The sequence below is a fragment of the Lepidochelys kempii genome, chromosome 27, assembly GCF_965140285.1.
Source record: "Lepidochelys kempii isolate rLepKem1 chromosome 27, rLepKem1.hap1, whole genome shotgun sequence".
NCBI classification, from domain to species: Eukaryota; Metazoa; Chordata; order Testudines; family Cheloniidae; genus Lepidochelys; species Lepidochelys kempii.
The window spans coordinates 5,828,043-5,842,754 of NC_136406.1; the positions used below are offsets into that span (position 1 = coordinate 5,828,043).

Below are 14,712 nucleotides of genomic sequence, written 5' to 3' on the forward strand. Positions count from 1 at the left end.
CTGAGTTAGAAAAGAACACGGGGGGGGCGCGGATCTCCACCGCTCCATGAAGCTTGAACTGGTCGGGGTTCCCAGGTGATGGTGGTAGCTCAGGGTCCTGAGGGCAGGAGACAGGCAGAGCCCCCAGCACGATCAGTCAGGAGAAGATGAAATCCCACTGGAACTGATGCAGAGTTTGGATCCATGCATCAGAACACTGACTGGAGTGCGGGTAGGGTTTTTTGTATGGAAACAACAATGGTTCAAGGGAGAACACTAGATTTGTTTATGGGTAAACTGATGACTCAAGGGTTTTCTTTAGGCTAGACAATAGGAGCTGATCACTCTTGGCTATGGGTGGTATTCCTTCCAGGGAGCTCACAGTGCAGCTAGGCTGCTTCAGTATTTTGGATATCAGTCAAGGATTTATCACTAGAATTGGTCTGATAACTGCTGAGCTGGGTGTGTGCAGGTGTAGGTTCATTAACATCTGAAGCAGAGATCCCCCAGGATGCAGTGCTTCCCTGCTTTTCTGGGCCCAGAGTTCAGTGCGGTTCTTTCCTTGGAATCTCTGTTCTCCATTCCATATGCTAGTGGAAATGCCTCCCTGTCCCATCTTTGATGCAGATGAGGCTGGGGGAGTTGCCTTAATCTTGTCACCCTTGTCAGGAGGGGTCTAGGTGTCTCCCACCGCCCTTCACTGCTCTCTGCAAGTCTTTTCTCTGATCGGTTTTGGTTCAAGCAGAGGCTGGGGCAGGGGTGTCTTTCGTGAGTCAGACAGCCTGGATACTGCGCCCTGGTTCCCCAAGAACACAGAGCTGACTGGTATCAGTGACCAACTGTGTGTCGCACTCAGGTGGAGCGTGAGGATGAGCTGGACGTGGCCAAAGCCCCATCAGCACATGGGACCATTCAGGAGACTCACACCCCCATCCCCACTAGACCCCAGCGCCCCAAGGCCTGGCGCCTCAGCTGCACAATGATCCTCGCTCCACTGACAAGCCATCCACATGCCCTGCCGCCCCGGCTCCCAGAACAGGGACCCTCCTGCCCCTCCGGTGCGGTGTGAGCTCAGAGCCCTGCGCTCTGCTACCTTGCCAGGTACCCACCCCCAAGCTGGTCAGGGATCCCTTCACTTTTCTAGCTTGGCGGTGGCTGTTCCCCCAGCCTGCTCCCTCCAGCAGCCGCAGCCACCACGGGTGCTTTCCCCCAAGCTGTGCAGCCTTCAGCTAGCACCGTCCCTGCGTGAGCCGAGCGGCCCGGAACAAACCAGGTGGCCTGACCCAGTCCTGTCCCTGTCGGGGCACCACTGAGCTGCTCTGGGCTGGCATTCCACTCTGCCAATGGCATTTCCCACCACCCCTGATCTAGCCATCCAAGACTCTGGGACCAGCTCCCCAATCAATCAGGACTCATGGCCGGTCGGGCTGCCCCTTTCACGTGGTATCCATGTGGAGTGGAACTGGGTATGAGTTTAGGCACTCAGGCTGGGATTTCCAAGGGAGCCCAAGGGAGTTAGGCACGCACCAATTCAGTGAAAATCTAAGGCTACAGCAATAAACTGGGCTGGCTTCAGCGTCTCCACACAGCCTGCTCTCTAGAGGAGCGGCTACCGATGCCTCCATAGTATAGACAAGCCCAGAGCAAACCAACAGAGACCCTGGAAAGCCCCAGCAGGGCAGGGCTCTGCATGGCCCCCACGGGCTCAGGTCCCATCAGTCATGACTCCCCTTTGTTCTCTGGATCTTCGGCACCGATCCTGGGTCCGCACTGGATCCCCTGTGGGTTTCTGTAGTCTCTTCAGTTGTGTGTGTAGAGAGGGGGGCATGTGGGGATGCAGCCGCATCCTTCCTTAGACAGGGGCTGGCCAGAATGGATGTGGTGAAGCCGAGATATGGCTTGGCACAAGGTGCCCTGTGCGGAGAAAGTGCTGGTATAAACAGGACACTGCACTGACCGGGGACAGGGCTGGGTCGGGAGGGGCAGGACGAGCTGTCCCCAGTCGCTTGGTCTCAGGTCTGATTTCGAGATGCTCCCGCAGCTGTGCCCAGACCACACTGGGGCTGTATAGCCTGCTTGGGTCATTGGCTGAGGCTGTCTCGGGATGCCCAGCTGTGACCAAGGGCAGAATTGGGCTCTGTGATGCCAGGACTGGCCGTGACAGAGACCTGAGCCGTTCCGTGGACACCGATCTAAGGGATACGGGCCCCAGGCCTGATGCCTGATGCTCACCCCCTTCCTGAATCACTCTCCCCTGGACAGGGGACTCTCGCCCCACCCCCAGCTTCCCCAGCCTCAAGGGGCCCTGTCTGCCTGTTGGTGCTGAAATCCATGTTACCTTTGAACGGTCCCTGAGGACAGGTAAATATTTGAGGGTAAACCAGCAAGGGGCAGTGACCTGGGGCCAGATCTCTGCATCCCTGGAGCTGACAGCGAGCCAGAGCAAACAGGCTGCTGCCTCACTGTGGAGGTGTCTGCAGTGGTGGGGGAGGGAGGGTGACTTCAGTTGAACACCTCCTCTTGGCCACTTACCAGCTTGCTGAGAGAGCATCCCTCCAGAGCTTGACCAGAGTCAGGCCTTGCCCCTGTCTTAGGGCCGCTGGGCACATGCTCGAGGTGCAGATCTCCCGAGAGCTGACACCATGCAGTGCCTAGAACCAGCTGGCCCCTCAAACTCACGCCGGAGCTGAGATGCACCCTGTCCCAGTGCTCCACCCGATGGGGCGTGCTGCCGGTGCCAGGCTTCAAGGGGGTTGGTGAAGCATAGACCTCGCACAGACACTTTGCAGGGGTGACTAGTATGGTAGTGTTCTTTCCTTAATACACAGGTCTGTACAAAACCAGTGAACCCTAGGTGCATTTCCCTGCCTCGCTTTCCTCACTGCTCCAGAGCATTCTCTGGGCAGGGCTCAGGGTTGTCCTGGATGGCCCTGGGTCTTCTGTTACAGTCCACAGCCTGTGATCCGAAACCTGGAGCTTCTCCCGCAGATCGCCTACTCTGACCTCGGCTATCTCCTGCCCAGACATCCTGTGTGGCTCTTCCCCTTTTGAATCCTTTTATACAGGCCTGCTTTGTCCCCTGTCTCCTTGTCCAGTCTGGAGAATCTCCACTCGGCTTCCCTCCTTGCTTCAGACAAGGGGAGAAAGTAGCTTCTCCTAGAATATCAGGGTTGGAAGGGACCTCAGGAGGTCATCTAGGCCAACCCCCTGCTCAAAGCAGGACCAATCCCCAATTTTTGCCCCAGATCCCTAAATGGCCCCCTCAAGGATTGAACTCACAACCCTGGGTTTAGCAGGCCAATGCTCAAACCACTGAGCTATCCCTCCCCATCCTAGACTCCAGCAAACCCATGGGCACAAGGTGCTTCACCCTGAATAGGTAGTTGTTGAGTTCTGAGGACCTACGATTGTCCCTGATCTGGGAGGGACATGCTTAAAGCCTCGTCAGCAATGGTGGATACACAGAGACAGAAGCGCATTTATGACACAGTAATTTTCATGGCAACAACTTCATAATAACTCCATAATACCAACCAGAAACATAGGTTCCCCAAATCGTCACACTGATCAACCCTCTCCCCACACCCTCTCCTCAAACCTAACCCTTCCTTTGGACAGTCAGGGTTCGCATCTCTGGGTTGCTCTGCAGGACTCATCCGGTCCCAGTGGACCCTCCAGCCCCCATCTGACCCCTGCATTGGATGGGGGAGTGAAAGAAACAATGCACCCCCACATAGGTGAAGGTGAGATGGGGAAGTGGGTGTTTCGGTTACCCAACCTCTTTGCCCATCGCTCCAGGGAGAGGGTGTGACATTATTGACATGAACTGGGACCATATAGATCATTGTTGCAACCAAGATCCAGTACCAAATCTTGTACAAAGAAGGTCAAGTAAGGTATCTATGAGGAAGTTACGGTTTGCTGGTTATGATTATGCTATCTGTATGCGTGTATCATTTTTGTATTTAAAGTTATAAGTATTGGCTCTATGCTGTCTGTATTTCAAACTTGTGCTGTGCTTCTGGGGGACAACCCAGACAATGTGGCATCAGCACTGCCTAGGCTGCTTGACGGCCCATTAAGGACCATCAGCCATACAACTGACCCATTGAGAGACGGCAGATACACCTTGTGACTCAGCAAGGCATGCGGAGACCTGCCTATGGACAGAACTCTAAGGTTTTCCCATGCCATGTGCTGGACAGCTTGTCTTTGGAACAAAGAAAGCAGAGGCCACATGGCAAGAGACTATAAAAGGCAGCTGCATCTCCTCCATCTTGTCTTCAGTCCTGCTGCTTACTTCTGGAGGAACCTTGCTACAAACTGAAGATCTGAACAAAGGACTGAATGACCCCTCCCAGCTGGGGATGTTCTCCAGAGACTTGATTTGAACCTGCAATTTGTTCCATCACTGCTACAAGCCTGAACCAAGAACTTTGCCGTTCCTGTATGTCATTGATTCCATTGAACCAATTCTAGCTCTCATCTGTATCTTTTTCCTTTTATGGATAAACCTTTAGATTTTAGATTCTAAAGGATTGGCAACAGCGTGATTTGTGGGTAAGATCTGACTTGTATATTGACCTGGGTCTGGGGCTTGGTCCTTTGGGATCGAGAGAACCTTTGTTCTTTTACTGGGGTGTTGGTTTTCATAACCATTCGTCCCCATAACGAGTGGCCCTGGTGGTGATACTGGGAAACTGGAGTGTCTAAGGGAATGGCTTGTATTGTAAGGATTTTTATTGCTGGAGGCCAATTTGATCAGAAGATCTCAGGGAGCCTTACAGTTTACCTCGGGCTGAGTCCCCCTGTTAAGCCCATCTATCAGAGCTGGATTTCCATAAACCAACACACACACCAAATATAAAAGTAAACAGCAACACTTTATTTAACTAAGGGAAGAGGAAAGGGGAATGGATTAACAATACTGGAGATTTGGTTTGACACTTGCACTCACACATACGCTCAATGGTACTAAGATGTTCTTCTACCTTTCCATACGTCCACGATGAAGATTGCAGGATCCAGATGACCGAAGCCAGCGATGGACTGACGCACACCGACCGCGAATGGCAGATGGAATGGACAGCTATGTATCCCTATCTTAACTCCCGCCCTAACCCGCTTTGTGTCGTCTGGGTGTGTGAGACTGATCTAACTAATCGGACTAAGTCCGTGTATGCAAGTCTGCTTTCCCCAAATAAAAGAATAAACAAACCCAAACTAATTAGTAAGCAGCTATTGCAGGCCAATAGCTAGTGCCAAGATGGTATCACACCACGAGAGAGAACTGGACACTTGAACCTCTGACAACGCGAAAGCTCCCGAGACCAAGAGCCCCTAGCTCCTCCCCTCACACACTTTTATAGGGAGCTGTTGCCGGGCAAATCTAGTTTCCCACCTCTGTGATTTCCTGCCTTTTCTTGGTACCAAGGAACAAGAACCTGACACAAGGTGGAGGTTACCTTATCCTTTTACCAAAACAAAATGCCCTTTTGAGTTACAGAACTTATCTTAACTTTATTCATATATTTCAATAATTTGGCAGAAGTAAACGGGGTTTAAAACCAAAATTAACAGTATGACTTCTGGTCAGCCAGTGGGGTGAGACCAAAGTCCTCTCTGTTTGGCTGGTCTGGTGAGCCTTAGAGGTGGAGAACCACCAGCCTTGGGCTGTAACTGCCCTGCTCTAAGCAATTTGTCCTGAATTGATACTCTCATTTGTGTCCCACCAAAGCCCACATTGTTACAGAGGGGTCTCTATGCAGCAGGGCTGGGGCTGCAAGGGGAGGCATGTGTATGTGCTGAAGCCCAAAACAGAGCAAACATGGAAACTGAATTTGCCCACCCCAGCATGGGGCTGGGGCTCTACTGGGGGAGTTTTGTGTGTGCGCCTATGAGTGTGTGTGTGCATATAAATGTGGGTGGGTGAGGACTCAGCCAGCAGGTAGATTTCTGCACCCAATATAATAATTACACACTTAAAACCTAGGTGAAAAACATTATTACAGTTGCAAAGTCGAGCACTTGAAAGTTAGGAAATGCCAGAATGAAGGAACAAGTAGCATGTGATAATGTATATGTGAAAGGGCTGAATGAGCAGCACAAGGACAATCTTAGTTCTGGCATTTCCTAACTACTGACTACTAGGCTTTGCAACCTTAATGTTCTTTTCATGTATTTTTTCCTATGTGATTTCCTGGGGTTTGGTGGGCGGTGGACAGGGTTATAAAGGAAAAAAGAAAACATAAATATTAGTATATGCACTCAAACAACCCCTTTAACAGGATTCAATCCCTGGACCTTCAGCATTGCTGCAGAAACCTTTACCCCTTCATCTAATGGAGCAACTTTGTTATGTAATGAGCCATATAGACTAGCAGTCACACATTTAAAAGATGCAGGGCTTAATTTGTGCCAGGGCTTGCCAGGCTGATCCCCGGCACCTCTGGGCTTGGCCATTCATGTCCCCGGCACCTCTGGGCTTGGCCGTTCATGTCCCCGGCACCTCTGGGCTTGGCAGTTCATGTCCCCGGTATCTCTGGGCTTGGTAGTTCATAGCCCTGGCACTTCTGGGCTTGGCAGTTCATAGCCCCGGCACCTCTGGACTTGCTGCATCAGTTTTGAAAGTAAAAATATTGCTTGAGCCCCAGCATCTCTTTCATTACAAATTAAGCACTGCACAGACGGCTTCGCCAAGCACCTGGATTTGGTAGATTCTTTATGGGAGGCCATGTAGCTAAGATTGGGGTTTGCCATATCAGAGACCTGAGATCATTTCCAAAGGTGACCTTGTAAAATCTCTGAGATACTCTGGTTAAACTGGTGGGATGGACACTTGCCTCTCATCTAAGGTAATGTACAAGGGCTGGCTCATTAATAACAGCTGTAGAGTGCAAAGAATTGTTAACATCAGTCAGTAGAAGACAGGAGCTTATGGTTTCCTGCCTTGCAACATAGGGCACCTTCCCCAAGGCCACGGCATATTTTGATGGGAATAACTAAGAGGATCCATTTTGTGTGTGTCCTGTCCCATCCAGAGGGCTTCTGGGGCTGGCTCCGTGTGGTAGAAGAGCAGGGTGAGTGCACATGGGTCTGTGGGGCGAGGAACAGGCTCAATGCTGATGCAGGGCAGTGGGTCTGTAGAACACGTTCAGTTCAGGGCTGGAGCAGGAGCAGCGCAGATGGAATGTAGGGAGACTTGAGCAGCAAAGATTCACAGAGTGATAGATCCCAAGGCCAGAAGGGACCATTGTGATCATCCAGTCTAACTCCCTGTGTAACCCAGACCAGGCCAGAGAACTCCCCCAAAATAATTCCTAGAGCATGTTTTAGAGGAAACATGCAACCTAGATTTAAAAATCGCCAGTTAGCGAGGATCCACCTCGATGCCTGGGAAATTGTTCCAATGGTTAATTACCCTCACATTTAAAAGTGTATGCCTTATCCACTGCCTGAATTTGTCTAGCTTCAACTTCCAGCCATTGAATCATGTTAGACCTTTCTCTGTTAACTAAAGAGTATGCTTTAGAATATTTGTTCCCCGTGTAGGTACTTATAGACTGTAATCAAATCACCCCTTAGCCATCTCTGTGTTAAGCAAATAAATTGAGCTCTTGAGGATATCATGGTGAAATTCCGTAATTCCATAATTCCCAAGTGTTGGCATACTGTGGGGTCATGCAGGTACCCATAGCAGTGCGGCTGACTTGAAGGTATACATTGTCCCAAAATGTGAAATAGTTGTGGGTGCCAACATTTTTATGGCTGACTTAGAACAACGCTTCCTCAGCTCTCGTTCCCTAACATCCCTACTCTACTTGCTCTATATTGATGACATCTTCATCATCTGGACCCATGGAAAAGAAGCCCTTGAGGAATTTCACCAAGATTTCAACAATTTCCATCCCACCATCAACCTCAGCCTGGACCAGTCCACACAAGAGATCCACTTCTTGGACACTACAGTGGTAATAAGTGATGGTCACATAAACACCACCCTATACTAGAAACCTACTGACCGCTATACTTACCTATATGCCTCCAGCTTTCATCCAGACCACATCACACGATCCATTGTCTACAGCCAAGCTCTACGATACAACCGCATTTCCTCTAATCCCTCAGACAGAGACAAACACCTACAGGATCTCTATCAAGTGTTCTTAAAACTACAATACCCACCTGCTGAAGTGAAGAAACAGATTGACAGAGTCAGAAGAGTATTCAGAAGTCAGGTACGGGACAGGCCCAACAAAGAAAGTAACAGAACACCACTAGCCGTCACCTTCAGCCCACAACTAAAACCTCTCCAGCGCATCATCAAGGATCTACAACCTATCCTGAAGGATGACCCATCACTCTCACAAATCTTGGGAGACAGGCCAGTCCTTGCTTACAGATAGCCCCCCAACCTGAAGCAAATACTCACCAGCAACCACACAACAAAAACACTAACCCAGGAACCTATCCTTGCAACAAAGCCTGTTGCCAACTGTGTCCACATATTTATTAAAGGGACACCATCATAGGACCTAATCACATCAGCCACACCATCAAGGCCTCGTTCACCTGCACGTCTACCAATGTGATATTTACCATCGTGTGCCAACCATGCCCCTCTGACATGTACATTGTCCAAACCAGATAGTCTCTATGCAAAAGAATAAATGGACACAAATCAGACCTCAAGAATTATGATATTCAAAAACCAGTCAGAGAACACTTCAACCTCCCTGGACTCTCAATTACAGACCTAAAAGTCACAATTCTTCAACAAAAGAACTTCAAAAACAGACTCCAATGAGAAACTGCAGAACTGGAATTAATTTGCAAACTGGGTGCCATTAAACAGAGGGAGGGATAGGTCAGTGGTTTGAGCATTGGCCTGCTAAACCCAGGGTTGTGAGTTCAATTCTTGAGGAAGCCATTTAGGGATCTGGGGCAAAAATTGGGGATTGTCCCTGCTTTGAGCAGGGGGTTGGACTAGATGACCTCCAAAAAGGTCTAACCCTGATATTCTGTGAAATTAGGCTTGAATAAAGACTGGGAGTGGATGAGTCATTACACAAAGTCAAAACTTTTTCCCCCTACTTCCCCTGCATCCGACAAAGTGGGTATTCACCCACGAAAGCTTATGCTTCAATACATCCATTAGTCTATAAGGTGCCACTTTTCCCCTACTGTTACTCACACCTTCTTGTCAACTGTTTGAAATGGGCCATCCTTATTATCACTACAAGTTTTTTTTTCTCCTGCTGATAATAGCCCACCTTAATTGATTAGTCTCATTAGAGTTGGTATGGCAACACCTATTTTTTCATGTTCTCTGTGTGTATATATATATATATATATATAATCTTCCTACTGTATTTTCATAGAATATCAGGGTTGGAAGGGACCTCAGGAGGTCATCTAGTCAAAGCAGGACCAATCCCCAACTAATCAACCAAATTCCCCCCCCCTTTTGCCCCAGATCCCTAAATGGCCCCCTCAAGGATTGAACTCTGGGTTTAGCAGGCCAATGCTCAAACCACTGAGCTATCCCTCCCCTGCATGCATCTGATGAAGTGGGTTTTAGCCCATGAAAGCTTATGCCCAAATAAATTTGTTAGTTTCTAAGGTGCCATAAGTACTCCTCATTCTTTCTCCCCACTTACAGTTACATTTTGAGACCTATCAGTTAGCCACTTTTTAATCCATTTAATGTGTGCTGTGTTAATTTTTTATCAGTCTAGTTTTTAATCAAAATGCCTTGACGTGTGGTGTCAAGTCAAATGTTTTACAGAAATCTCAGTATATTACATTGACACTATTACCTTTATCAGCCAAACTTGTAATCTCATAAAAAAAAGATATCAAATTAGTTTGACAAGCCCATGCTAATTGGCATTGATCATATCACACTCTTTTAATTCTTTATTAATCAAGTCCCTTATCAGCCACTCCATTATAGTGCTAGAGATCAATGTCAGATGGACAGGCCTATAATTACCCAGGTCATTCCACCTTTAAAGTTTTGGCATAACAATAGCTTTCTTTCAGTCTTCTGGAACTTCCCCAGTGTTCAACTTACTGAAAACCACCATTAATGGTCCAGTGAGTTCTTCAGCCAGCTCTTTTAAAGCTCTTGGATGCAAGATATGTGGACCTGATGCTTTAAAAATGTCTAACTTTGCTAGCTGTTGTTTAACATTCTCCCCAGATACAAGTAGAATAGAAAGAGTGTTATCATGTTCCTATGGTATGATGACATCATTTGTTTTTTCCCAAATGCAGAACAGAAATATTTATTGAACACTTCATCATTTTCTGCATTGTTATTGATAATTCTACTACTTCATCTAATAATGGATCAATATCATTGTTAGGATTCATATTTTTCCTAATCTACTTTAAAAATTCCTTCTTATTGTGCTTAGCTTGACTTGTCATAGATTTTTTCTTGTATCCCTTTGTTTCCCTTATCAATTTTCTACAATTCCTAGCTTCTGATTTATATTCATTACTGTCAACATCTCCTTTCTTCCATTTGTTATACATCATTTTTTATACGTTATGGTTGCCTTTATGTGCTCTCTAAGTCAGGTCAGTTTTTTAACCAGTATTGCTGCTTTCCTTGATTGTGGCTTTTGGGGCATCTAGTAAAGTGTTCTTAAACAATTTCCAATTATCATTCATATTTTTCTGATTTAATTCTTCCTCCCAGCTGGCTCGGCTCATAATTGTTTTCAGTTTTGTGAAACAGGCCCTTTCAAAGCACCAAGTAGAAATATTACCGGTCTGGACGTTATTCTCTTGGCACATTATTAATGTGATTGAGTAATGATCACCTGTACCTAGGCTACTGTTCATTTTTAGTTCTGTGATCAGTTCTTCTTACCTCTCAAGGTGAGGGCTCATAAAGAACACTCCCATGGTGGATGCAACACTTTTGGGTGAGGAAAATGTTATCTATGAGAAATTGCAGGGATGTTTTAGTACTGGCAGCACCAGACTGCCAGCATGTCACTCACATTGAAATCCCCCAGAATCACAAAGCTTTTTTTCCTACACTCTATAAATAGCTGCATAAGGAGCTGCTCATCCTGTTCCTTACTGTGATTTGGTGATCTGCCCCAGATATCAGCTATCTTGTGCTGTATCGGTTAGGACAGTGATCCATAACCATTCAAGATCATTTTCTTCCAAGTTGTCAGTGACTCGGAAACAAGTCTGAGACGCTCTATGGACCAGGTGCAAATGGCAATGTTCTGTACTTTATAAACTAGCTACATTGACGTGGATTTTCATGGCAACAGAAAAAAAACTTCTCTTCCCCTAGCACAATCCCCCTGCCAAATTTCAGTCTCAGGCTCCAAAGCATGGAGGTGCTAGAACTCCTCAAAGAAATGGTCAGGAAAATGGATTGCCCTGGAAAAAGCTACCTGGGTTAATGCTGACCGTGTTCTCAGAAATGCCTCAACTTGTTTTTCTGAAAGTTTACAAAAACATTCAACCCAAGGCAGAGACTGAGCATGGACAGTTCATCCCCGACAGTCCCAGTTTGGGAACATTAGAAGCAATTGTGAATGGGGTTTTCACGAGACATGCTCAGCAACCCCAATGTTCCTTTCATTTGCTTTGCAGTAGTGGAGTCGCTCCTCCCACCTGCTCCTGCCAGAGCTTTCCCAGCATCCTGGCTACTGCACCACCATCAACCCCCAGAGGGGTCCTATCCCCTGCCCTGTAACCAATGCAAGGGGCCTCCTGGCCCACCTGAACCTTGGGGGGAGGGATAGCTCAGTGGTTTGAGCATGGGCCTACTAAACCCAGGGTTGTGAGTTCAGTCCTTGAGGGGGCCATTTAGGGATCTAGGGCAAAAAAAAAAAAAATTGGGGATTGGTCCTGCTTTGAGCAGGGGGTTGGACTAGATGATCTCCTGAGGTCCCTTCCAATCCTGATATTCTATGATCCTCTAACTCAAGTTGCAACAACCTGTCAGAGCCTCAAATCCGGAAGCTGGCCGTGGTGAGTAAATAGTGTCCTGGCTGCGTCTCCCAGCCCAAGACCTGACACGACCCTTGTTTACCCTGGATCAAAGTGAAATTCTGGCTTCAGAGTCTATATCAGAGCAGAGCAGGCTGGTCTCCAGCACAGAGCCGGGGAGAGAGGGAGGAAGAAGGACCCAGAGGCGGCTGACGTGTGTGTCCCCTTGCGCCTGCCCGTCTGCCTGCACCCCAGGAATGGGGGCCCCAGTAACCCCGGCCTGCCTGCTGCTCCTTCTGCACCTCACAGCTGGGACGTCTGCAGAGCCGTAAGCCCTGTCTGTCTGCGCGGTGGGTGGTGCGGGGGAGATTAGAAGCAGCCAAGGGCACTGATGAGGGGGCTGTTCGATCCGAAACTGATGGGACAGTTTTGTTCTTCCCTGGGAATTCAGACCCCGATGCTGGGTCCCTCCTGGGACCCCTGGTCCTGCGCCTCCCAGCGCCGGGGGAGGTTGGCTCTGGTTAAGACAGAGTCTTGGGGCGCAGGAGAGCTGGGTTCAGTGCCCGGCTCTGCTACAGACGCCCTGTGCGCCCCCAGCCAGACCCCAACCCTCTGAGCCTCAGCTAGGCTCTGTACCATGGGATGATAATCCTCTGTGGCCGCCTGCTCCTTCAGCCTGTCACCTCCTCAGGCCACAGCCTGTCTCTGTCTCTGCCTGCGGGTCTGTCCAGCCCCAGTGCAGGGGGCCAGGCTGGGATGGGTCTCTAGGCCCCAGTGAAATAGAAAACTAATTACCGACAAACGCAGTGTGTTAAACGAACATCTCAGCCAGAACCTGGGAGTGCCCCGAAAGTGCAAACGCCAAAGGGTCCCTGTGAGAGCGGGCGGAGGCCCCGGGGTGCAGAGTGGTCTGGGGTGGCGTTGTGTCTAAGCCGGTTACTGGCTGCAAAGGGCTCAGGTGCTCAGTCCAGCCCCAGACTAATCAGCCCCCCCCACCGCCCACGCCATGCACAGGGGTCTCTGCTCACTCTCAGCACCACTAGCCGCCCCCTTCTGGGGAGACCGAGCAGCCGAGAGGACGGGGATGGACGGGAACTGAGCCCCTCTCTGTGCCCCTGAGGCCCCTCCAGCTCCGCGGGAGGCAGGCTGGGGCAGGGGATGCAGCGGGGGGCCTTGCCCTGCCCCTGCCCTGTGGTTAGAGAAACGAACCAGCTCCAGCCCCGTCGACCCAGGCCTGTCCCCAGCAGGAGGGACACTCAGGAATCGGGAGTCACGCCCGGCCCTGGGGGAGGCTCTGGGCTGTCCCCTCCCGCACTGCCCATGGTGCGTTCCCCTCCCCAGGCGCTATGTGGTGGTGAGCCCAGCCGTGCTCTACCACCCGCACTCGGGGACGGTGTCAGTTCATCTCAGCGACCTCAACGAGACCGTCCGGGTGAGCGTCCGGCTGGAGAGGGGGGATGGGCCCAGCGCTATCCCCCTGCTGGAGAGAGAGGTCCAGGAGCCCCGTCTGCACGAGAACGTGCGCTTCCAGGTGAGCCCCCGCCCGCAGCCATGGGCACGGCCCCGGGCACTGGCCATGGGCACGGAGCCCGTCAGCCCCGGGTCTGCAGCCCCCGCCCAGCCTCAGGGCCCGGGCACAGCAGGGCTCGGGGACTGGCCCTGGGCACGGAGCCCGTCAGCCCCGGGTCTGCAGCCCCCGCCCAGCCTCAGGGCCCGGGCACAGCAGGGCTCGGGGACTGGCCCTGGGCACGGAGCTGGTCACTCACTGGGCAGCTGTAGCCGCAGGACTCGAGACCATCCCTCAGCAGCGACAGGCAGGAGGGAGCGGGGATGGGGTGGGGGGTACAGAGCGCCCTGGCTTCCAACTCCATCGAGCGCCCCAGGTTCATGCTCCCTCCCGTTCAGGGCCCCAGGCTGGGGAGGGGGTTCCTGTGTTTTGGGGGGCTGGAACAGGGACTCCCAAACACCACGGCCCCCCTGCCCACGCGATAGCGGGTCTGCACCACGACCGGCCCGTTACCAGCCGCTGTGGCCTTGCTGGGGTTCCCCGTGTGCAGGTGCCAGCCCCATCCGGGGGGCGGCAGGAAGCGGCGGAGCTGCACGTCTCGATCCGGGGAGACGCCCTGCACTTCTCTGAGCGGAAGAAAGTGCTGCTGCAGGCACTGGAGTCCGGGACCTTGGTGCAGACGGACAAGGCCGTCTACAAGCCGGGACAGACAGGTGAGAGGGCAGGAGCTGCTGGAGGGAGAGTCCTGGGGCCCCAGCCCCTTGGGACGGACTCCTGGGCCCTGGGGTCGGGCTGGGGGCCTCGCGAGGGACACGGGTCTCTCACTTCTAGGCCTGTCTGCACCCAGTCCCAGGGGGCGAGAGGCCCAAAGCCTGAGGCCTGTTTGGGGGCCTGTATGGAACCAAGTGGGGGGGTCTCAGCCCGTCCATGGTGATGGCACAGACGCGGCAGGGACACCGATCGGCCCCCCGGCAGCCTCCAGCCGCGCAGGGCAGGGCCGTGGTCATTGGCAGAGGGCAGCGTGGGGAAGCTGGCGCTGCACTGCCCGGGCTGTGCCCATTCTGTGGGTTCACAGAGGCCGTCAGTGCCCGGGCGTCCGGCTGGCACCTTCCCCAGCTGGGAATTCACTCAGACAAACCAAGCCGGGGCTGATCCCACCTCTGCCTCTGCTCCTTTCCAGTGAAGTTTCGAATCGTCAGTTTGGACAAAGACTTCATTCCCAGTCCCAGGAAGGTGAGAGCGGGGGGCAGGGGCCGGGG

The 14,712-nt window shown here is 51.2% G+C and overlaps 1 protein-coding gene across 1 annotated transcript in view; it reads left to right on the forward strand.

Moving 5' to 3' along the window:
• LOC140903746 (alpha-2-macroglobulin-like protein 1) overlaps positions 1-14,712 on the forward strand; it is a 73,172-nt gene that overhangs the window by 7,497 nt on the left and 50,963 nt on the right. The window contains exons 2-4 of the mRNA XM_078850681.1: positions 13,047-13,477; positions 14,004-14,166; positions 14,634-14,686. Of these exons, the coding sequence (XP_078706807.1) occupies positions 13,047-13,477; positions 14,004-14,166; positions 14,634-14,686 (647 nt within the window). The remainder of the gene's footprint in view (positions 1-13,046; positions 13,478-14,003; positions 14,167-14,633; positions 14,687-14,712) is intronic.